General features: G+C 48.7%; 1 protein-coding gene across 1 annotated transcript; it reads right to left on the bottom strand.

Moving 5' to 3' along the window:
- Positions 1–979: 979 nt before the first annotated feature.
- LOC123032353 (CUB and sushi domain-containing protein 2-like) lies at positions 980–23,956 on the bottom strand (the record flags this gene model as incomplete). The annotated part of the gene is made up of 8 exons (XM_044448161.1): positions 23,881–23,956; positions 19,088–19,303; positions 15,528–15,716; positions 12,015–12,184; positions 9,555–9,711; positions 6,806–6,997; positions 4,921–5,047; positions 980–1,182 (listed from the first exon to the last, which is right to left on the bottom strand). Coding segments are annotated over exons 1-8 (1,330 nt in total), but the record flags the coding sequence as incomplete, so codon positions are not given.
- Positions 23,957–24,366: the final 410 nt, after the last annotated feature.

Genomic DNA, 24,366 nt, shown 5'->3' with positions numbered 1-24,366 from the left:
AAAAGTAGTGTCTTATACATGGAAAAATACATTATTTATTCTTTTATGAATTTAACATTGACCTTTCCCACCAAAGTGATGCTCAAGGTGGATAATAAAGAATAAAATATAGATCAACAGCAACATCTTCTGAAAACATAGCATAAAAGAAATCAATTAAAACTCAAACAGCAAAGGAGCAATGGCATCCCACCAACATATGGAAACATAGAAACAGAGCAAGTCAGAAGGGGTCTCCCAGGCCATCTAGTCTGACCCCTGGCTCCAGCCAGCTCCACTCATGACATGCCCACCATGTGCATGCCCAGCCTATCCTTGAACACCCCCATCGATGGGGCCACAACCACCTCCTGGGGAAGCCCATTCCAGACCCGAGGGGTTCTAACCATCTGGAAGTGCTTCTAAGTCTTGGTTCCCTGATCTGAGCTCCATTGCAGCACATCCTGCCCTCCACTGCAGGGTGGGGGGTGGCTTCTTGAAGACCCGCTTGAAGGAAAATAAGGTGTGTGCCTTCCCCTCCCTCTGAGTAAGACAAAGCAGGAGAGAGGGGACTTGTCCCCGCTGCTGAGGAAGTCGAGCCAGGCCTCCATTGCCAGGCCACCCATGGCTAACCTGGCAGGAGCCTCACCTGCCAGCGCTTTAAGGAAAATGGCCGCCCCGATCCAACTCTGCTCATTCATGCCACCTGATGGGGCAGGTTATGGACCCATTGACAATAATGCGGTGCGCTGCGGATGGATGATGCTCTCGTTCAAAGAGGCCATTGGATGCAGATGCCGTCCACCCACACCTCACCGTGTTTTGCCAGAAGGACATGCTAAGGTGCAGCGAAAGGCAATTTTGCCACCCAGATCCTGCTCCCAGCAAGCCACGCATGTGCAATTCAGAGATTAATGAGTTAGAATGAGCATTAATGAGCATTGCTACGCTCTCCAGGCCTTCCCACCTCCAAAGGACCAGCGCTTCTCATTAGACCCACCTGAAAACTGGATTGCAAAGCCCTGCTTGCTGGTGAAGAAGTCTGTGCTGAACTGCAGGACCACGGAGTTGAAGGTGCTGTGGACATCGCTGGGCATGGCAGAGCCACTAACCTCCTTCAGGAGAATCCCTTTCTCCACTGGCCCATCCCAGATCCTGAGCACATCATGGAACTCTTCTGTGTGAAAAACCATGAAGTGGAGGCTGGATTGTGGGGTGGGGAAAGAACAGATACAGTAAGGCTAGATCTGCAGAATACAGCAATCATCTCCTTTAACACTGCAAGGATGCCAAGGCTCGTGGGAGGCTGAGTTCAGTGAGGGGGCTGAGAACTCTTCAGCTGAGCTCCCCCTCCATCCTTCTGCAAAAGTCTTCCCAGCTCCCAGTGGGAAAAGTAATGGCCATTTAACAAGTTACAGTGCAAACAAATGCATACTCAGACAGAAAGCATCCTACGGATGCCGGCATTCTGGAAGCTGTAGGACTTTTTCTGTCTAAACAAGCACAGGATCTCTTTTGCTATCTAAACAGGTACAGTTTTTGTCTCTAGAGCAGAGATATTGCAATGCAAGATCGCCAGGAAAGCAAAGCATGAAAAATGGCACAGTTCACAGCTGCTGGAAATTAGATAGTTGTTATGGAGAGAGAGGAATAAGTGGACTGGCACATGGATTCAATTCACAGGTAGTATTTTTTGACAAAGCATGGAAGGAGTCAGCAGTGTGAAAAACAGTCAGCTTTCTCAAGTCTGCTTCTCCCTTTTCCTCCTTTCTGTATTCTTGCCATTTCCCTGGCTACCTCTCCACCTACTTAGCAGAAGGCAGCAGGGTGGAGCTTTTAATATTTTAAGTCCATCTTTAAGATAATGGTGGCACATTGTCTGTGTCTGACGAAGGCACAGTTATTAATCAACTCTTTCTTCAAGAGGGCATCACTCTTTGTTCATATTCATTCCCCTGCTATGTTTGTATTAGCACAAATGTTTCTATTGGAGATGGAATCAAACTTTTTAAAAAAATGTTCAAATATGTTGTGCTTTGAAGAATGAGCCATCACTGTTAGTTGATATTCTTCCTAGGCTTTTTAAAGATCCTAGCACAACATTGGGAAGGAAACCCACAGCTCTGACATAACCGAGGTGCTAGTCTATTCTAGCTGTCTGAACGGCATTCCCTAATGTGGCACTTCCCAGATATTTTGGACTACAACTCCCAGCACCCCCAACCATAGTCCATGCCCCCAAATTGTGGAAATGGCTCCACTTCTGAATGTGGCCACAAAACTGGCAAAGGCCATTTTGGCCAGCACCCCTTAGAGAGTACTCTTGGAGAAACAAACATGACTGCAAAGCTTCTGCACAGCCTGAAGGGCCTGATCCTGCCGGCTCTTGGAAACTAAGCAGGGTCAGGTCTGGCTGAAATCTGGATGGGTGAACCACCCAGACAGCATTGGCTATGGGTGGAATAGAAATGTAATGTAATAACGATTGAGTTAATATGTAAAAAGTTTAATAAAGCAATATTGGGTTGTGGCAAGAGCAAATGGCTTGACTTTCTCACCACTGAGCTTTCAATAAGATCTCACTTTCTTTTCAAAACCTCCTTTCCTTACTTTCAATAAAGCACATTTTGCCAGAATGCTCACTTTGGGAATATTAATTAAAATCATAAATGTTGGTGCTGAAGGGAGTTCATGGAAAATCTGTGGCATTTTCTGCTGCCTAAGTGAAATGGTACAAAGAAAGGTGCTTTCAGATGGAAGGTCCCTAATCCAACCAACTGTGGCATTTGCTTCTTGGCTGATTTCTTCTTCTGGCAAGTGAAAAGATGGACAAAGTGGTGATAAAATTTGGGAGGAATATGAACAGAAAACGACAGTGTCTGGACCATCCCCTGAAGTTCTAGGGAAGCAAGATACTATGGGATGAAACCATTGTCAGGAAGTGCACAGAAACCCCGAAAGAAATAATCTTTTTCCCCATTCCTTTAGACCGTTTTCATACTGTGTCAAAGGGTAACAGGTGCAGAAAATACAAGAGGCTTGGAAGTAGGGTGTGTGTGTGTGTGCGCGCACATGCATTTTGAGGGTCTCTAAATGTTGGAACAAAAAGTTCATATAGTCAAAGCTATGGTTTTCTCAGTTGTATGGCTGTGAGAGCTGGACCTTAAGGAAAGCTGAGTGCCAAAGAATTGATGCTTTTGAATTGTGATGTTGGAGAAGACTCCTGAGAGTCCCTTGGACTGCAAATAAATCAAATCAGTCAATCTTAAAGGAAATCAACCCTGACTGTTCTTTAGAAGGACAAATTCCGAAGATGAAGTTCAAATACTTTGGCTGCCTAAGGAGAAGGAAGGACTCACTGATGCTGGGAACAATTGAAGGCAAAAGGAGAAGGGGATGGCAGAGGCTGAGGTGGCTGGATGGGGTCACTGGGGTGGTGGGTGTGGGGTTGGGTGGACTCCAAGGGATGGTGAGAGGAGAGCTTGGACAGGGGAGCCTGGAGGAATGTTGTCCATGGGGTCATGAAGAGTCAGACATGACTTTGCGACTGAACAACAAATGTTGGAACATAGAGACACTGAAGAGGAGGAAAAAGATCCAAAGGTGGTTTTTGTTGTTGTCGTGGTTTTAATGGGAAAGGTAGTAGTGATGGTATGATCTTAGCTACCCTATCAAACATTACTCCTGGTACAGCCAGCTGCCGCCACATAGCAAAGGTGGACATGTGAGAAATGAAGCACCACAGTGGTACAGGAGCCATTCTGCAGTCCATTTCCTTCCTTGGGCTCCAGAATGAGAATTAAACTGGACTGGAGAAGGGCACAGACATGGGACGCAGGCCCCTGCTTGGCATGATCTGCCGGGAGACCAGCCTGTGTTTGAAGGTCAGTCCTGTCCACTTCCAGTCGAAAGGTCAAGGGGCTAAGAAGTGTAGCCCATCAGTACTTTGCAGGTGGACGGGCGAGCAAACAGGCCGAGACACAGATTCCCTGGCCACAACATTCAACACTATGGTGAGAGAGACTGCATTTCTATTTAAGTCCAGACACTCATTTCTAAACTGACATCTGCATCTATCAGTTAGCACACACCAGTTTTATTCATGCCGATCCATAAGGTGCCACCCCCAACTTGGTGTGGGTGCTTTAGATTGCACCCCTACTTGCATGCTCAAGGCATTTGGAGCCTGCTGCCGTGGTGGTCACAATCAGTTTGTGTCGGAGCCTACAAGCTTCCATTTGGTTTCTCCCCCATAAATCCTGCAAGGGAAGCATCCACTAATTTGGAAACCAATCCATGTTATGTATATGCATTCTTGATGCCAAGCAGGTTTGGCTCTGCCTGGCACCTGGACCAGAAAAAGCCACCAAAGCTACAGTGAGCTTTTCAAGAAAGAACCTATAGTAACCATACTGCAGAATCTGGCACATGTTTTCTTTTCCCAGTTTTCCATTGCAGCAAGTCATAAAAACCAACCTTAAATGCAGAGGAATCAATAAGTATGTCATTAACTCACAGCTTCATTGAGGAAAGCCACCCAACTGCCATTGATCCATCAACCAGATTTTTCTACAAGAGTTTAGTTGATTAATTTACTGATTAGGAAGCCTGAGGCCCTATTTTTCTAAACCTTCCCCTGATGATGCAAAATAGTAAACACTTCAAAATAAATTATGCAAAGCAAGAGAAATCATGCAAATGTGACCAGTATGCGTAATTTTCACAGGTTGCACAACTCAGCTTTTCCTGCCAGACCCTTTGGGTTCTTTCGGCACAGGCCTCCATATCCTTTTCCTTAGTTTCTAGTTGCAGAGTACAAACATGGCTGGTGTACTTGCACGTACAGTATAAGCTGGTGGTCCTAACTTGCCACATGAGCGTGCCTTTTGGGGACGGTGGTGGTAATGGGGTCAGCCCCAGTCTATGGCTGGGGAAACTTACCCTATTGTGCAGCCAGCCTCTGCCTCAATAGTCCAGATGCAGTTGAGGTTGTGGTCATAGGGAGTTGGATAGCCTGGAGACAAGATCCTTCCGGCAGACTCACCCCTGATGGTGCCCCCACACTCGGCTGGAAGAAACACAAACGCCATTCAGCAAACTGTGTTTTGCAGGCCCAGGGGGCTGTGGCTTCTTTCTCCTTGGGGTGGGGGCTTTCCTGGGCCACTTGCTTGTTTCTGGACAGTAGGTTGAGAGGATCCAGGACTCCAGGAACTAGACCCATAGAGAACATCATCATCAAGACAAGGGTGCCGAAAGGTATTCTTACAGGGAAGAGCCTGGTCCTACTTCACCCAGAAGTCTATTCTATCCCATTTCTGAATTGATTTGCACTGGGAAGAGGGCTGAGGTCAAAGGCAGGGATGGGTGGGCAAATGTCAAGAGTCCAAGTCCCAGCAGGACCCCACTGACCAGCCCCCCCCCCGATTGCTCCTCCTTTTCACCCTCCCCAGCTGCTTGTCCGTGTGCATCTCAGTCTGACTACCTGGTTTCCATTCTCCACGATGCTGCAAACATAAAGATCCCGGAGAAATGGGATGGGGATGGCAGCAGACATCCCCTACCAATGATGGAGAATGTTTGGAGAAGACTCTGTACAGTGGCCTTCCTTTGCTAAAGCCGTGGTGAGAAAAAAACCTCAGAGAAATTATTCTCAGAAGTGTCAGTTCAGCAGTACAGTAAAGATACCCTAACCTGTTACTAGTCCTGAGTAGTTCTGTGCTGCAGATACTAATGTCCTCTGTACAAATACAATTATCAGTGCACTTTAGAGCAGGCTTTGGACAATAGAAACACAGAAACAGAGTGAGTCAGAAGGGGTCTCCCAGGCCATCTAGTCTGACCCCCGGCTCCAGCCGGTTCCGCTCACGACATGCCCACCATGTGCACATCCAGCCTATCCTTGAACACCCGCACCGATGGGGCCTCAACGACCTCCCTGGAAGCCCATTCGATACCCCAGGGATCCTAACTGTCAGGAAGTGCTTCCTGGCATCCAAATGGAACCTTGGCTCCCTCTGTTGGAGCGCGTCCTGCCCTCCTTTGCAGGGGAAAACAGGTTTTGACTCACCTCCATGTGACAGCCCCTCACATAGCTATATGGTATGTGGGCACAAGTGTTAGACTGCCTCATTTCTGCCAAAGCGGAGCAGGTCCTTCTTGAAACCTTAGTAGCCAACTCCTAAATGGTCCTGCTATTGCTGCTATATTTGCCGTAAGCAAAGCAAAGGCAAAGCCATGCACGCAGACTTGTGTGCATGCGTCTAGTGGGGGCAGTTGTGGAAACACGGATGGAATCCGAAAAAGACGCTCGCAAGTGCACGGCCACAGCCAGGCTTTGAAGAAGGGGCTGCGGCAAAAGGAGGGTGCAAGTTGCATCTTTGCTGGGCAGCAAACTAGACAAGCAGACCTACTTCTATGGATTGGCTGGTTAACCTGCAGGTCATTGGGAAAGGAAGTGGAGCCACAGCTGAACCAGACAAAGCTGCGGTCATTCTCAATCCTCACGGTTTGCTCGGCTGCTCCTGCACTTGGCTCACCCCGTCTTTAGGCTGCTTGCTGAAGCTGTTCCAAGTCCATCCTTGGAAAAGGTGTTCTGCCCCTCAGGCTCCTTGAGACCTGAGCTCAGGTGCAAACCGAAGGTCTTGCTCCTTTGACTGAGCAGAGGAAGGAGGGCTCAGAGCCCCAGCTCCCAGAGCAAGGTGTCTCTAGAACCATTTTGTATTCAGGGTGGAACAAGCCATGTTTTCCTAAGCCAGCTTGTCTTTTCAGCCAACTGCCCCCTGTTGGCAGAAGTGGCCTATGGGGCATAAGGAAGGGAGAGTCATACCTACGCAGATGGGGAGTGGCTGGTCCCAGGTGCGGCGCTCCCCGGTCAAGCAGGTCAGCACGGGGCTCCCCCGCAGTGTGTAGCCGGGATCGCAGTTGAAAGAGACGGTGCTGCCCGCAAAGTGCCCCTCATCACGCACCTTGTAGCCGAACTGCGGCACGCTGGGATCCTCACACTTGATCAGCTCAAAGCCTGAAGGCACAGGAAAGGACAGCTGCCGGCTCTGGGAACGACGACCTGGCTGTGAGCCTCGGAGTGGGTGCCCCTGAGGCCCACCCCATGGCACCCCTTGCTCGCTGCCACCCTCAGGCCACAGGTGCTTGGGCGGTCATGGCTGCATCGTGGTCAGTTGGCCGGGCAGGCACGGTTATTGCTTCTTTATTCATTAAATGCTTTTCTAACCCGTCCACTGCAAACATCTTGCTTCCAGCTGCCCCTTTCCTGCTACCTGCACAAATGGCGGGTGGGGAGGGGGCAGGGTGTTGTAGAGGTCAAGAGCGCAGGATCGGACTCAGCACCCGGGGACTGAGTCCCCACTCAGCCATGGAGCCAGCTGGGTGGCTTGGGGCCAGGCACACCCTCTTGGTCCAGCCTACCTCACAGGACTGTTGTCATGAGGACAAGCATGAGAGGAAGAGGAGAATTATGTAAGTTGCCTTGAGTTCCTTGGAAGGAATAAAGGCGGAATACAGGGGGAGGGGGGCAAAAAACGTATGCACATTTTAAGAGATGTTATCTATGTATTGTTTTTGGAAGTTGAATTGAATCATGGTAGCAATGTGTAGTATGGCGTTCGCTCAAAAGATGATGTTAATTGAATGAATGCTAGCGTCACCAGGCAGCAGTTTTTAATACTGTTTTTCCTTTCTTAAGATGTATATACATTTCTGACACCCTCCCTATAAATAATATGACCAAACTAGCAATATTTGGTGCTTATTTTCTAAAATCTTGTCACCTAATCTTTGCTTATGGTTTCACTCTGTATATGACCAGAAGCACACCCCTCTTGCTCTTTAGTGCTTGCAAACTTTCATTCCTGTGCAGTAGGAGGAGCTTGTTTTCAGTGGTCTTTTAAAAGAGGGCATATTGCAAGCAGCTGGGCCTGTGGCGTTACCTCTGCCTGCCTAATTGCTCCCGTGCACAAACAGAGTGCTCATTAACCAGCATGAGGTGGAAGAGAGGTCTAGCAGGCGGGCAGTCTTCTCCATGTGCCCCTCAGAAGCGCACTCCCTTTTGCTGGTGTTTCACCTTGCTCAAGCAGCACCAAACCTGAAGCGCCCCGAGGAGAAAGCTCCAGAGAATCCTTATTTCTACTTTCACCTGGGAGGTATTTACAGAGCTCTTGCTTGTGCCCACAGCTCGAGAGAAAAGACCACCCTGGGACGTGGGCCAGGGGGGCCTTGGGATTAGGGTCTGTGCTGGGAACCAAAGCTGTGAGCTCTGGGCTAGGTTATGAGTTCCCACGGCCCAATGGTGGCCGTTCATCTCCAGGGACTCATATTCCTCCCCGACCCCTGCCACCTTCAAAGATAAAATGCTGAAATGGCATAACCTTTTGAGAACAACACTGGAAAGAGCTCGTACATAACAAAACCACCAAGGAGAATCACAGTCAGAGGAAGAAAAGGAGGTGCATGTGGCTGTGGGTGCAACACTAGCAATGCTAGTGTTGGAACAGGATTTATCATGCTCCGCTCGTGAGGTTTTGTGGGGCTCTGCTTGAAGATGTCTTCCCCTTGGAACCTTCTCATGTTCCCCTTGGCTCCTTCCATCTCTTTCCTTGCAGTAGAAAATTCTTTAAGAAGGAAAAGATGGAGGGGGTTTTGCTTTATCTGTGCTAGGATTATTTGGAGGGATCCTAAATGGAGAGGCCATTTGAGGCTGAGCATGAGCTGACCAGAATGGCAGAAAGAAGACTGCTCACATTCAGAAGCGCCCGAAGAGCTACTTTCTAAGTTACCCAGCACAAAGAAAGCGGAAGCCCGGTCTTCCAATGAGTTTCGGTTACTTTGATCTCCATCTTCTCCAGGCCTGCATGCTAGTTTTTGCCTAACACTCATTTCTTCAGCGCTGATTTACACAGTTGTTAGCAATACACTAAAAAGATCTCCTTTCAAGAGGAGAAATGTGCAAAGGACCAATATTCATTATTGCCAGAATGGTCTGAAATTTGTTTGGACGATTGCGCACTGTGTGCAAACAGAAAACTTGCACGGTATGAGCAGTGGTCCATTGGGAGATTTACACAAATCTCCCCCAATTTGCATGCATTTCCTCCACAGAGGAAAGTGAGGTCGATTCAGTCAACCAAGAAAACTGATAAGCAGCAGCAAAGTTTGGAAACAATGTCAAATTGCACACAAGTGTTTGATATTTTGTGAGTGTATTTGGTAGAGACAAGCTTGCGCTCACTTTCAGGGACGGACGGGTTTGGAATCGGAGTCCCCACCCTGGATTCTGGATAACTAGCCCTTCACTAGAACGACATAGTAGTTGCCTTCCGGCTTGTGCAAATCACATGTTTTGCGAAAATTCTCTTCACAGTATTTTTTATTTTATCTTTTTAAGTGTGCACATTGTGCTGTGTCATAGAGCTGGAAATCCAGAACTCCACACCAAATCAGCCACTTCCAATTGCTGCTTTGCAACTGGGCCAGAAATCAGTCATTCCAAACTGGCAAACCAAACCAACATTCCCACAGTTCCCTGATCGCAAGGCGTCAGTTAACCAGTCTCTGGGACTTACTAGAAAACTGCAGTTCAAAGCCTTCGCTGGTGGTGTTGCTGTCCGTGATGAATTCCAGCCACATGGTGCTGGAGGTGCTGTTAACGGTGAGGCCCAACATCTCTGTTTGGCTGAAGGAGCCCAAGAGGCGGGCGGAATTGTTGCTGCCATCATAGATCTGGAAAACAGAGAAGGGATCACCGATTGGGTGGGCTCCTCTCAGCTGTTCTCACCCCAGGTGTTGCGCTGCCTTGGCCCAGCTCCCCCCTCTTCCGCACAAGAGCTGCGCTCAGCTTTTGTCTTTCCTGGCTGTGCGGCGTGATTGAGTCAGTGCATTCATGGGTGGCATGGTAGAAATTAGGGCTGGACGAAATGTTCACTCTTCTGATTTCTCAGATACATTCCCTGTGAAACAGACTGGCACTGGATGATTTATGTCTGTTTCCGTTTAGTGTGGGCAGCAAAACTGTTGCTATTTTATATTTCTCAGAATGCCCAATTTGTTTTTACAAATTGCACTTTTTGTACAATTGTATTTAATTGTACTATTAGTTATTTGTATATTTTTGGATGGCTCTTATCCTGCATGCTTTTGGGAGATGGTTTTACCTAAAAATAATGTTAAACGAATGATTTTTGAAATTGCCCGTGCTGGCTGAGGCTGATGTGGGTTTGTTTGCAAGTGCGTTCAATGGAGGGGGCAGGATTTCTTCTCAAGTGTGCCAGGCTAGAGGACATGGAGTGGTGGGCTCAAGGCCCAGGAAGCCAGTTCCTGGCTGGACATCAGGACCCTCCTTGGCTGTCAGAGCAGCACGGCAATGGAACCAGTGACCTGAGGAGCTCCTGGGCTCTCCCACACTGGAAGCATCTCAGATGCAGCTGCACAGCCATCTGGAAGGGACGCTTTAACTGGGAGTTCTGCACTCAGCAGAGAGTTGGACTTTGTACTCTACTATTCTGTGATTTTATTTATTTATTATCAGGTTTCTGTCCTGGGTGTTTTCCTACAAGAAGCCCAAGGCAGCTTATAAAATCCTCCACCTCCTCTCCATTTTATTTGCACAATCACCCTGAGAGGTAGGCCTGGCTGAGAGTCTGTGACTGGTTCAAAGTCACCCAGAGCTTTGCAGCTAAATGAGGTCCAGAAGTTCCGGAGTTCCAGCCCGACCATGCCAGGCTGGCTTTCGGTACTCTGGCTGCAGTCCAAAGTCTCTAAAGGGCACCACATGCTTATCTCCCTCTTAATCTATTAAGAGTACATCGCCCTCCCAAGGATCACTCGGGATAAGCTGCCTGAGAGTGGAGTCAGCACCCAGGCCTCAGTAGGGGAGTTGGTGACCAGCCCTTTCCCCTACCCTCTCACAGCTGATGCAGCCCCCCAAAGGCAGAAAAATGACCTCAGAGGAGGAAACAAAGGGCCCTCCACTGGGAGGATGCTAGAGGGCCAGCGTACGAAACATCCTGAGCATTCTCTGGCCTTCAAAGCACTCTCACTGGCCTGGCTGAGAAGCCCAGCTGGCCAATGCCACCAATAACTGGCAGGCAAACCTCCTTTGTGGCTCCTTCAGGAATTCTCAAAGCCTCTAGATCGTTATACGCGCCCTGATAACTATGGCAGTTGCTTTGAAGGAAATGTGTTACGTCTCGGGGGAGGCCTTCTTCCTGCCAGGAGGCCAAAGGGAATTCTCACTGTTAAGGTGACAGCGGGCAGATTTGTATATGTGCTTCTATGAAAAATAGAATGGAGTCACAGATGGATCATGTGCACTTAGTTGACGAAAACCTTCCTTAAATACACAGGTTGATCATTACTTAAAAGTTGGAGTCCTGGCAGTAAACCAGTCAGTGATCAATGGCAGGTCTCCATTTTTGAGTTTGAGGGTTTTGCTTTTTGCTTTTTTGTTTTGTTCTGAGGAAGAGGATGAAGTACAGGAGAAAACAAGAGGGGAGAGGACGCACGGGCATGCACTGCTCTGCAAAGGAAAGGAAAGGAAAGGAAAGGAAAGGAAAGGAAAGGAAAGGAAAGGAAGAAACAGAGCACTTGATATTCCAGGTTGGGTTGAAGGTACATAGCCGTCAGCTGTGCTCCAATCCCCAGTGCCAAGATGAGAAACCCACGGGAGACCTACATGACTTCTTTAGCTTGGGAACAAAAGACAGGAACTCGGCTCCACCACGTAAAGTGATCCCTTTAAGTAGATGAGACATCCCAAGAGATTGGCCCTTTTATGCTTCCAAGAGCGTTTCACCGAAAACAAAAAAGATCCAACTTTCTCTGACAAGTTTGAGAAAATCTGGGCTGCCACCCATCAAGAGGCCTATGTGCAGTTGGTGAAGTGTACTCTGAGTGTGGCTTTTCACGTGATGAGCTTGCAAATTCTGTCTGAAATTCAGCCAGTGGAGGTGAACTGATTGCCCAGCGTGCTGTTGGCTTAACCTCCCAGGGAACCTCTCCTCCAACACCAGATCTTTAGCCATTACCTTGAGGACATCCCGGGCCTCCAGGTTGAAAGCCCGGGCCTTCAGCTGGATTCCTTTTCCTGGCTGTGTCTGGATGGAGTAGATGCACTCGTGGTTGTTGTTGTAGTTAAGTGGATAGTTTGGGGACAACAAAACACCTTGAGTTCCTGTGACGGAGGAGCCACATTCAGCTATAGAGAGATGTAGAGTGATTGAATTTTAACATTTATAGGACGTGACACTGATAAAGAGCATAACCACACACTTTGTTATCTATCAGTGTTTGCTTGTACAATGTGAAACGTTGGCCGTGTCTGCACACTCACTCACACACACACGCACACACACAGAGAGCATCTTGGAGCCAGCAGAAATGACATTGAAACTTTTGTGACAGAGAAATAAAGGGGAAATTGGGACAAATGTGCTGTGTGTGGGGATCAGGACTGTCCCTTAAATTTCTAGAGGTGAAATATCAGCAGAGAACCAAATACCCCCTTTTTGGCCATAACTGACATCTTGAAGAGGGAACTCAGGACAGTCCAATGCGCTGCAGGCCTGTAGCCCAGATGAACAACTGGGGTTGCCGTAATCTCACCTGGATTAAAAGCCATTTAATTCAGCTTGCTCAATTACAATAAATGACAGAAACACCCAGGATTTTGCTGCAGAGGTTTTTTCCATCAGTGTTTCCTAAATCTTCTAGCTGGAGGTCAAACCTGTGACCTTCTTCAGGTAAAGCAGGTGCTCCTCAAGGGAACTACGGTCTGTCCCCACCTTCTGCTGTTTTACCTGGTGCATCATCATTCCAGTTTAATCCTGCCTTCTTTGATTATCCCTAGAAATTTGAACCCCCCAAGTCTCCCAAATAGCATGCTGCTTTCCAGATCTTGTGGCCAAGCTGAAGAAGGTGCCCTAGACTCATCTGAGCAACCTATACAATATTTCTGGGTGGGACTATTTGTCTTCATAGTATGGTAAGAAGGTAAAAGTAAATGCTTTCCCATGACATTAAGTCCAGGTGGATCTGACTCTAGGGGTCGGTGCTCATTTCCATTTGTAAGCCAAAGACCCAGTGTTGTCTGAAGGTGCTTCCGTGGTCATGTGGCTGGCATGACCCAGCACTTTTGCACACAGGGCACTGTTACCTTCCCACCAAAGTGGTACCTATTTATCTACTTGCATTTGCATCCTTTCGAACTGCTAGGACGGCAGGAACTGGGACAAAGCAATGGGAGTCACCCCATCGCACAGATTCAAACTGCTGATCTTTTGAGGGACAACCCCAGTGGCTCAGTGGTTTAAACCACTCCTTAGAATGGTGCCATGCAATAAAACAAAGGCCTGATTTCATGAAACAAAGCTGGTTCATGAACAATAGTCTGAAAGAGATGAAGAACCATCTTCTAATTGGTCCATCCATGTCATCCAGTGGACAAAAATCCTGTGACACCAGCAGAAAAGGGTCTGCAGAGAAAACCGCTCCACCAGTGCCGTTCATCCTGGAAGGTCTCCAAATGCTGAGAGACTCAGCAGTTTCCATCCAAGCTGTCCTGCTTGGTCTTTCACCTCCCTGCCAGTCAATGCGAAATGAATGAACCCAAATATAGACAGAGATTCCCTGAGCTGAGTTAGACCATTGCTCAACTCCGAGAAGCTCTCCTGAGCCCCAGCAACAGCCCTGATACCCAGCGGTGAAGCTCTGCAGGTGCAGAACGTGCTCCAAGCATGGTGCCATCTCCCTCTGCAGTATACAAAAAGGCACTTCTTTCGGTGGCCCGGATTTGGGCATGGCAGGAGCTTTGGGTTATTCCCAGCCACAGTGAAGACAGTTGTATGACTACAGAGAAAGGATGAAATCCGAAACTGTGCTACCACAAGCAGGCAGGGCACACACCAAAGACAGCCTTGGGTGTCTTCAGAGACTTGAGCAACTAGCCAAACCTTGCGTTAAACTGGGGCTTCACTTCCTCGGCCTCCTCCTGAGTTTTGCAGCGGCACCTGCTAACTCTCCTTGCTCAGGGTGGCCTCCCTTCCATTGTCCTGCACCAACTTCAGGGCCTCATTTTTGAGACACTGCCCTCATTGCTGGTAAGTAGCGCTTCAGCATGCGAGCTCAGCTCCCTTCCTGAACTGAGCTGAACCCTTCTCGGTCTCCATGCCGTCACTCCCTCCCTGTAGCAGCAAGTGGTCTTTCCTGGGGCTGGGACAGAGCCTTCCCGAATCCATCCTTCTAGCCTCATGGACTTCAGAGCAAGCCGAGACAGGAGGAAGCCCACGGACATTGAGAGGCCCGTGGCTGTACAACCAGTCACCTTCCTCGTCAGAAGCAGCTGCAGGGCACAGAAAAAGGGGTCCACGAGCAGGCGTGCCTGCTGCCCTTCCTGGGGGGGGGGTCACTCACAGGGAAGGGGCCCCTCTTGCATGGGGATGGCCTTGATTCCTGGTGAGTGCACTGCAGATGCTGGCTAGGGAGTGGCATTCAGGGAACCCAGGCCCAGGGTGCCTATGGAGTCCTTGCGCATCCCAAGTCTCTCCCTGCATGTCCCCCTGAAGTCCCTGAGGGGCAAAGCGTGCCACAAACCAAAGTGGGGTCCGACCCCCCCCCAGCTTTCTACCACAGGCTGCAGATCAATCACTGCATGCTCATGCCACTGTTTGGGCCCATATCGTCACGGGAGGGTGCCCCATGATGGGTGGCCTTGGGGACTCCCTCTTTGAGGAATGCCATTCTACTTTCTGAGCACTTGCACATCCATGGAGCTTGTGGGGCTCCTGCTTGACCAGAGCAGCACAATCGCTAAGTGAAGGTGGCATATTTAGCGCTGGATCTTGCGGAACAGAAAAACTACCAGCTTTTGTATTCCAATGCTTTGCTGCTCATTTCTGCAGCCATGCATGCTCTGGGATACCAATTTTTGATCTCAGCATATAATTTTCCCTGCATCTATCAGACATGGCAGCTATTTCCCCCCACTAAGATGCTGTGTAGAGTTGATGCTCCTGATCTCCATCCGTGCCTAATACACTGGGAATGCTCAGTGGATCTAGGCATCCCCTCCCCTTCCCTCCCCCCTCCCCCACAATCCTTCCTTTTTGAAACTAATTATTATGCAGTGTTCCCTGTAAATATATGCAAATACCAACTATGGTTTCAAACCAGCATTTGCCACTGTGGTTGGAAGCTGGCTTGCACACACTGGTTTGAACGAACCATGATTTGTGTGTATAGAGAAACATAGAAACATTGCATGTCAGAAGGGGTCTCCACTTAAATAACCTCCATATCGGTGCACCTGTAGTGCTGTATTTGTGTAATGTTGCAAGCCAGCATGGAGTTGTCGCAAATAATGCCAATTCTTGCTGCTCTTCCTTCACCCATCCTTTCCCCCCTCTTCATTCATCCTTGCCCTTATGCCCCCGACTCAGGGGGAACAGCAAAGCCCACAACCCCACTGAGGGCCAGCTGCTTGCCCATATCACATTACAATACGGTAGTTTGCCCAAGCAAAATTAAAGCACGTGACCACCTACCAACACACCTTGGCAGAGGCGAACTCCACACACGCCGTCTACCACCCAGGCAGGTTATGCGCGAGACGCCCTCCAGGCGGTACCCAGGGAAGCAGGAGAAGGTCAGGACATCCCCCACGCCGAACTGGAGGCCCTTGCGGATGCTGTGGGCCGGCACCTCCGGCTCGTCACAGGGCTCCAGGTCATACTCTGGCAGGCAAGCACAAACAGCCGTGGCATCACCAGCAGCCCACGAGGTTTGCTCCCTCCGGGCCTATGCCCAGGCTTCACTGAGGCAGAACTCTGCAGCTGGACTGCACCTCCCCGAGCAGCAGCGGGGCTCACGTGACCGAGTCTTTATACATAGAATCACAGGAGAGTAGAGCTGGAAGAGGCCAAAAAGACCACCAGATCCAGCCCCGCTGCTCAGCACAGGACTCCAGGTTAAAGCATCCCGAACAGAGGTCTGTGTCATACTTCCGTGTGGGAGAACCCATGACTTCCCGGGGTCAGTGGGCCCATTGCTCCCCAGATGGTATCCCCTAATAGTCAGGAAGCTTTTCCTGATGTCCAGCCCAAATCTGGCGTCCTACAGCTTGAGCCCATTATTCTGTACACTGCATAGAATCTATCACACACAACTCTCTCTCTCCCCCGCCCCCAACACAGCGTTCTCCATGCGCAGGACATTTTCCCCCCAGTCCTAACTGTCCACACCTGCAAACAGAGGCCATGGCTATCCACAAATAGCTTTGCCAACTGACTGAGGACATGTCCCCGGAGGCGGAAGACACTAATGAGAACACAGTGCCAGCTCCTCTACTGATTTAGTGGGAAAGTGCAGCGCTTCGTTGCATGCCGGGCCAGGCTGTCAGTCCATCCGGCTCAGCAGTGTCCATGCTAGTGTTGCGACAAAGCTGTCTGGGATCCGTCCCTCAAGCATTCACAGACTTGCAATTATTCTCAGCCTTGTCTCAGGCAGGTGAGGGGGAGGGAGCCTGTAAATCCCTGGGGGAGCCCTTGGTTTTTCCACATCATGTGCAGCGGCGCGAGCAAAGTGGGGCGCCACTTGTGCAAGCATCTGTGCGAGGCGCCGCTCCTGCTCAGTGCCGTGCAAGCCCTGGGGCTGCTTGACTGGACTGTGGGCTTGTGGCTGGGGTGAAGCGGACTGGAGCCGTGGCAGCCGAGCCCAAGGAATCCAGTGCATTCCAGCCTCACAAATGGATTCCTCACATGCCCCTCTGCTGGCTGGCGGAGTGGCTCTTGGGAGGGGAGATGGTCTCGCTGGCAGACGTTCTCCGAACCTCGGTTCAAAGCTCAGCTGGGTTTGCCCCTATGCTCGCCTGTGACTCTTTCCCCCAGTTTGCTCGGTTTACTAAAGCATGAAGATGGGAAAAAATGAAAGGGAGCTTTTTAAGGGGAGCCTGTTCCCCACATTGGATAAAGCAAGACAATGCAAAATTACAAAAGTGTGTCCATCTTTAAGGCTGCATTTCTTCCAGAGTGATCTTACGGCTGCTAGAGAGCATCGAGGGGCCACGGGGTTCCTTAGGTTCCCCAGTTCAAGGCTGGTGACTTCGGAGTAGCTGGGTCTACCTCCCTCACTTGCCGCTGCCGTGGAAAGAAGCCCGCTGGCTGCAAGCAACCTCAAAGACAGGGTAGAAGGCATGGGGAGCGGAGGAGACAAGAGCCCCCGAGACACAAGGTGTGCTGGAGGCACCCCAGCCCCCTTCCCTTACCTTCTGAGGTGCCACGGGGCAGGACCGGCAGTGGGGAGATGGCCCTGGATGGCACAGGATGCCCTGGGAGGCTTAAGGATCCCAATTCATTGCACCCTTAACTATGCATTTGAAAAAGTGAGGCTTTTTAAGCACACACTTTGCAAATGCAATTTCAGTAGTTTGCAAACAGCTTTTGACTGTTTGTACTCCTGTTCGCTTTTGGGACCGTGGGCAGGCTGGCCAGTTTTGAATTGTTTGTAAACAGCAGTGCCATTCTCTACCTGCCGAGGGGCTTGCTGGGGGTTTCAGGGTCAGCCCTTCCCCAGTCATGTGCTCTGTTATGGAGTTAGAGCCATGCCTCGTTTTCCCATCACAGCCAAGGTGCTGCTTTCCCAGAATCAGCTGGAACCAGAAGCAAAACCCTGACTTCGCCCAGTACATAACATTGCACCAATTTCCCCATCCTTATCTTCACAGGCCAGCTCTTCCTACAACAGGAGTGAGCAAGTTCAAGGGACCTGGGAGGACATTTTTTGTCCCCCCCCACCCAAACCCTCCTGTGGGTCTGCCGTTCTGCTACTGTTGGTATATTGGAAGCAACCATTTGGGGGGGCGGGGGCAGGTTGCTGGTGAATTTCGGCAGCCAGTGACTGTAGATGCTTAGAAACAATGAATTCAGCCTGAAGGCAAGCAAAATTGGGTGGCACAGCAAGAGGACAGACTAGCTGCATCCAATCTACATGCTGCCAGTCCTGTCCCACATCTTTACTCAGAAGATAGTCCTAGTCTTTTATAGTAAAGATCTACTTCTTACTGCAACTGTTCTTTTAATTAGAAGATTCCTCCCAGGCTCTTTCATTTCAGGCAGCTTCTGCTCATGTAATCTCTTACTTCTAGGCTTTAGAAAACAGGTTTTTAAATTAAACAATATGCAACTGCGATCATAAGAATAATATAAAAACATTAATGAGCAGCTGACACGGATGAAGAGAGGAAACCTGCAACAACAGGCAGCTCTGACCAAGCAAAATAGCAGTTAATCAGGCCACAATGGACAGGTTGGTGCTGCAATTATTGTTAATTGAAAATTATTGTTAATGATTTGCAACAAATTATGTCTGAAAAAGATGGGCATTACAGAGAAAAAATGGTGGAATACCATGGGTCAGCCACCGTCTGGATTTTCCTTAAAAATGCAGCGCTCAACTTACCTGTCTGCATAACCCATATTTTTCTTTAAGAAAGGGGCTATTCCCAGAGCAGCAGGTTCACCTTGCCCAGTTGCTTCCTCTGCAAGCAGAAGCAGCTGCACAACGGTGGCATGATTAAATGCTGGACTCCAGTCTGAGACGAGGCAAGCTGGATTCCTGGCATGGTGCACAAGCGATCCAGAGATGGGGGACCCCCCTTGGGCTGCAGCGGGGCCCATCAGCCAGCGTGCGCCAGCACACTGTTATATTCACAGGTCCTCAGTATTAATTAAAGAACAGGCGTTACTGTGACATGCAGTCAGAGCCAGTGAATTATGGCTCTCCGTTCTGGGGAAAGCAGATCTCCTCACAGATCCATCCTTGGCTATTTTGGTTGAAACTGACTCACATGCACTTCTGTTCTGTTGCCTAAAGCATGCTGAGTTTTTGATATAGCTGGGAACTCATTTAGGACTTGCCCTAGGCTCAGCTTGCTTTAAGACTGAGCTGAGTGTGAGAAGCCTGCAGATGCTGGAGGGAGAGATTGCACTAGGCCTTGTCCCAATGCTGTTCCCAGCCTCAGGTGGCAGAGGCGGATTCTTCTTGCTCAGTGAGTCTCGAAAAGTAACCTTTGCACGCTTGGAGGCACTCTCCAGGTCCCAGGTCCTACCTGAAAAGGTGATGTTGAAGCCCTCATACGAAATGGAGAAGTCTGAGATGAAGCGGATTTGAGCAGAGAAGTTCCCAAAGAGGCCAGCACTGAAAGAGGCAGGCAGCCGAGAGCCAGTGAGCTGCTTCAGGGGCTGGCTAAAGCTGCCATTCTCAGTGATCAGCAGGTAGTCGTGGCCGCTCTCCAAGTGGAAGGTGTGGAAAGTGAAGAAGACACCTGTGGATGAAGACATGCAGGAGAGAGTCACAGTTCAAAGGCAGATCTGTTCTGGGAGCTTGTGGAGGAGAGCAACTCATAGTCTGCCCAGTGAAAACTGGCAGTTAGGTGGATCAAAAGTACTGATAAAAAGCACCACAACAGCACACAGCACAACTGACCAGACAGTGCAAATCCCTGAACCACAAAGTTTGCCATCTTCTTCATCTGGTAAAGAACCCATTTTTCAGCCTGAAAGACTTATGGCCAAGGGCACTGGTATGAAGATCAAGTATTTTTCTAACTATAGAAAACTATTTTCATAGAATCATAGAATACTCGAGTTGGAAGGGGCTGAGAGGGCCAGGACCCCAGGTTAAACCACCCCCTCACATGGCTGTCCAGCTGCCTCGTGAATGCCTCAGTGTGGGAGAGCCCAGGACCCCCCCCCCCCCAGCTCATTGGGTCCATTGCCGTACTGCTCTCACTGTCAGAAAGTTCCTCCTGATGTCTAGCTGGAACCTGCCATCTTCTAGCTTGAGCCCGTTATTCCGTGTCCTGCACTCTGGGATGACTGAAAAGGGATCCTGGCCTTCCTCTTTGTGACAACGTTCCAAGTACTTGAAGAGTGCTATCATACGTATCTCCCCCCAGATCTTCTCTTCTTGAGGCTAAACATGCCCAGTTCATTCAACTTCTCCCCACAGGGCTTTGTTTCCAGTCCCCGGATCACCCTTGTTGCCCTCCTCTGAACCCCTCCCAGCTTGCCTGCGTCTTTCTTCAACTGTGGTGCCCAGAACTGGACACAGGACTCCAGATGAGACCTATCCAGTGCTGAGTAGAGGGGAACTAGCAGGCAGAAATTGTTCTCACTATGGTGACAGAAAAACAGCTTTTCTAGCCAGTGTTCTAGTTGTTTGAGAGCCTGCCTCCATCTGATGGAAATCAAAGGATCTGCTATTGTGAGAGGGTCATTTTGAAAAGAAAATAAATGCATTGGCAGTTGTCAAACTTTTCAAAGCAGTATCATCAAAGCAGTATCATCAAATCAATCAATCAGTCTTGGGAAACACTTTAGATACTCCCAGTGTTTCATTCAGTTTAATTTTTTATTCAGCCCCCACTCTAGCTTTTGGTACCAGTGATATGGAGATGGTATTAAACACCAGTTAAGTTAAATCAAATTGATGATAAATACTTTAACATATGTTGGAGATGTGGGAAAGGGATTGGAACTTGCAAACATATGTGGTGGGATTGTGATAACATAGAGTGAGTTACTGTGGAGTCGAGATTTGACTGCAGGACTTAGCAGCTCACCAGGAAGCAGGGAGCATTAATGTCAAGCACTATCACGCTCAGCAGGGTTGGGCCTGCACAGTTCAGCAGGATGTCCAAGGAGGAAGCAGGGGAATATGCAGAACTGCTAATACAGGAGTGAGAGTAGTCTGAATATGCACAGTGGTGGTGGGGGGAGCACTCTGCACATGTTCCAAGGCAATCTATTTGCACTTAAGTTCCTGTAATTGAAAAGAGACCCAACAATCTCTGATTGAAATGGAGACTTTTAGTAGAGCTGGACCCTGGAAGGGAAAGGGGTCATGTCAGGTTTTGAGCTATCTAATCTGTTGCAAAAACATTGGGGTTTCTCTCTCTCTCTCTCTCTCTCTCTCTCTCTCTGGAGCATTTTAATATCTTACAGAAATGGATTTATTTTTAAACTGTAATTTTACAGCTCATTAGTCCATAATGTAGATAAGTTCTCCTGGCCACACAGAAAAAAAAAAGGTTAAAAGAAGAGGGAGTCATGGCTGGGAGGCATGCCGGGGCAGTGGCAGTGGGGGAACGGCTAAGATGTGAGACAGACCATGGGCTGCACTGGAGCTTCTCACATGTTGTGAAAAGTGTATCACCCGTTCCACAAAATAATAACAAGACACCTCCCGCTTTCTCAGCACCTCCCCCGAAGTGCAGCCCCCACATTTCGATTCTGGGGTGACCTCCCAGCCCACAGCGATGTCCTCAGGTGCTGAGGGCAGATTGGCTACATGGCATTAACACCACCATCTTTCCAGGATGTGATTCCTGATTGGCTGGATGGCATTGCTCTAGGTTGCATCATCACATCACCCAATATGACTGGCTATGAAAATGTATGGCGACTTTTCCATCCCACAGTCTTTCTATGTGACTGAGATGGATTGAGGTCCTGCTTTCCCTTGGGCCAGGAAGGGGAGAAAAGCAGCAGCCAGGAGAAGCAAAGCCAAAGCAGACTCAGCCCGGAAGAATAATCTATCCAGACAGAATTCCCCCCAGAACAGATCTTCATATACGCAAGGTCTTTTCTAGGGTTTCTGTTTAGCCAACAATTTCATGCAGGCGAGCAGAGGTGCAATGTTACCCTGGCCCTATAGAGAAGGTATGTGTCCTCTTTTAACATGCTGTGCAGTCCTCTTCCCATGCAGTTGCTAAAGGTTTCACTGCTTGCCAGGTTTGGATGGAAGCATGGATTAAAACCAGCAGACTCAAATGTCAGCCGTCACATGGGAACCAACTTGCTGGTTGGAACAGCCCAACTCAGGAAGACCTTGCTGACTGTGCCGCCCCATTTGTGGCAGCAGGACTTGAAGACCTGATTCCAGCAACACTTGAGAGGCAGAATTTCTCTAGAAAAACTCATAGCCTTGGTAGCTTATCTACCTGGCCTTTAGGCAACATTGAGGGGCAGATTTAGGTAGCTGGAGCCACCCCCCCCCAAATAATCCAGACATAGGATCATATTTGGATTATTCCAGGGCTATCCAGGACTTTTGGAGGCAAGACAAGGCAGGCGCTGCAAAATAATTAAAGATTGCCCCCTCTTGCGGGCACTATTTAACTTTGTCTTTATTTTTATAAGCATAAAAAGGAGAAAAATTATCAGCATTAATATTTAGTATTACTTCAGAAAGAAAGCGCCCCTTTCTCAAGGTTGCGGATGGAACATCTACCATATAATATTTAGTATTTTTAGGCATGGTCCTCCATGGATTTCAGTTTTGTTTCCCTCCATCAAGAAGGGGCTCCAACCGAGGGCAGATTTCCATCCTTGGCAGGGGTGGAAGATCCCCAAAGCTCGCGTCTGCACCATTTCTCACTCTTCTAACATTAAGGTTGCTCCTTTCTGCTTGTGCAACTATTTCCATTTTTTGTAAATGGTGACACAAATAAGTGTGCATATTTTGTGTGCATTTCTCTAATCCATGCAAATATAGGCATGGTATGTCTTATAAGATGTGTTTATGTGTGCATAACATAAGTTTTGCCCAACATACACACACTTTTCTTTTTATAGTTGGCTATGGGCTGTAGACAATAAATGCTTTACCACACAATTGAGTTCCTTTTGTTTAATCAATTGCCCAATTAACCTGAACAAGAATCTCATTTTAAAAGGTAAGGCTTGCGCTATAATCACTTTGATTGTCCTGGCCCTAAGTTTTCAGACATTTATTATACAGTGAGAGGCTCTCAAGCAAGTCTACATCTAATGCTTAATGAGTTATATTGATGAGCATGATGGAAACTGTAGTCCAGATCTGGAGAGTACCACATTATGGAAGGCTTAGCTAAGCACACAGATGCACAGACATGTTTGAGCTGAACGGTAGCATGGATATGTGGCTTTCATTAAAAGAAAGAGAAAAGTCCAAAGCAAAGCTCGTTGAAATGAAGATGAGCCTGCAAGGATGCCTCCTGCTTTTCGCCCTGGAAGATTTTCCCATCTGGAGTTCTCCAGGTGGATTCAAGAGTCACCTTTGTCCAGCATTCCATAGCAGTCATCCAGACTCCTCTGGGAAACTCACAAGCAAGGGTCAAGAATGGTGCATCTCATAGAATCACAGAATGATAGAATGGTAGAGCTGGAAGAGCCATGAAGGCCACCGGGTCCAACCCCCTGCTGCTGCAGGACAAGTCACACCATCCCACTCAGAGGGCTGCCCAATTTCTTTCTGAATGTCTCTGGGTTGGGAAAGCCCACCACCTCTCTAGGCAGCTGGTTCTACTGCTGTGTTACTTAGATACAACATTTACCCTTCCATTTTGTCTTCCGTGGCTGGTACTCAAAGGTACTCTAATTCTGAAAGTGGAGGGTCCACAATTTATCAGTTATGGTAGATTGCCAGCAACAGAAACATCCTACATGTTTTTCATTCTAAATGTTTGAGCTGGGCATTACAGGCAGATTCACCTGCTGGTCACCCTGGGGAGAAGCCATCATGGGTTGGTTGGTTGTTCATTCACCTGACAGGTAACTGGGCACTCCATTACTTGCTGTGGACTGTTTCCCCCTCCCCCTGCACCCCCCAGGCCTCCCTCCAGCTCCTGGCATGTATCTCAGGCCCCTTTTGCACAAAATTAATTTTGTATTCCTGACAACAACACCCTTCCTGCAGTTGTCTGCTGCAATTTCTCCTGCTACTGATCAGATCATCAAATGGAGTTAAGTTTGGAGTTCTTGTGAACATGGCAATGCATTTGTAATTTCCCTGTGCCCAGATGTTGCACTCTTGCACAAGGACACGCCTGCTGTTTAACCGAGCACACTGTTTCCTCACTTTTGTAAATAACCTTGTCCAGTTCACCCTGGACTTCAGTGCTTTCCTTGCTAGTGAACTTTGAAGACTGCTCCATGTTCGACTAAAGAACATCCACCCCTAAAGTTCCTCTCCTGCAAGCCACTTTTCCACTTTTGGCTTCCCCCAAACCTTTGTGCTTATTATTTTCCTCCACTGGCCCCCAGCTGCCACATTTACACATCTGGAGAATCACCAGATGTATGCAAATGTTGTCAAGGAAAAATTGTGCAGACCTCAAGGGAGAGTAATTGGGGGGAAATAAGGAGATCTCATGGCAAAACAGCAAAAGGGACATTGCTGGGGTGTGGGGGATGTCGGGCGTGGCAAATTAGTACAAAGGAAGAGGGAAGTGCATGCATTTCAAAGCAGAGCAGTAACACTGAGGGGGAAACTGCACCTATTTCCTCATATTGGATATTCACTCCAGTACACAGGCCAGGAAGGGGAAAGGGGAAAGGGGAAAGG

The sequence above is a fragment of the Varanus komodoensis genome, unplaced genomic scaffold (assembly GCF_004798865.1).
Source record: "Varanus komodoensis strain SLA01 unplaced genomic scaffold, ASM479886v1 scaffold537, whole genome shotgun sequence".
Taxonomy (NCBI): Eukaryota; Metazoa; Chordata; class Lepidosauria; order Squamata; family Varanidae; genus Varanus; species Varanus komodoensis.
The sequence above is the reverse complement of the archived record's forward strand: the minus strand, read 5'-3'. Positions and strand labels throughout refer to the sequence as shown.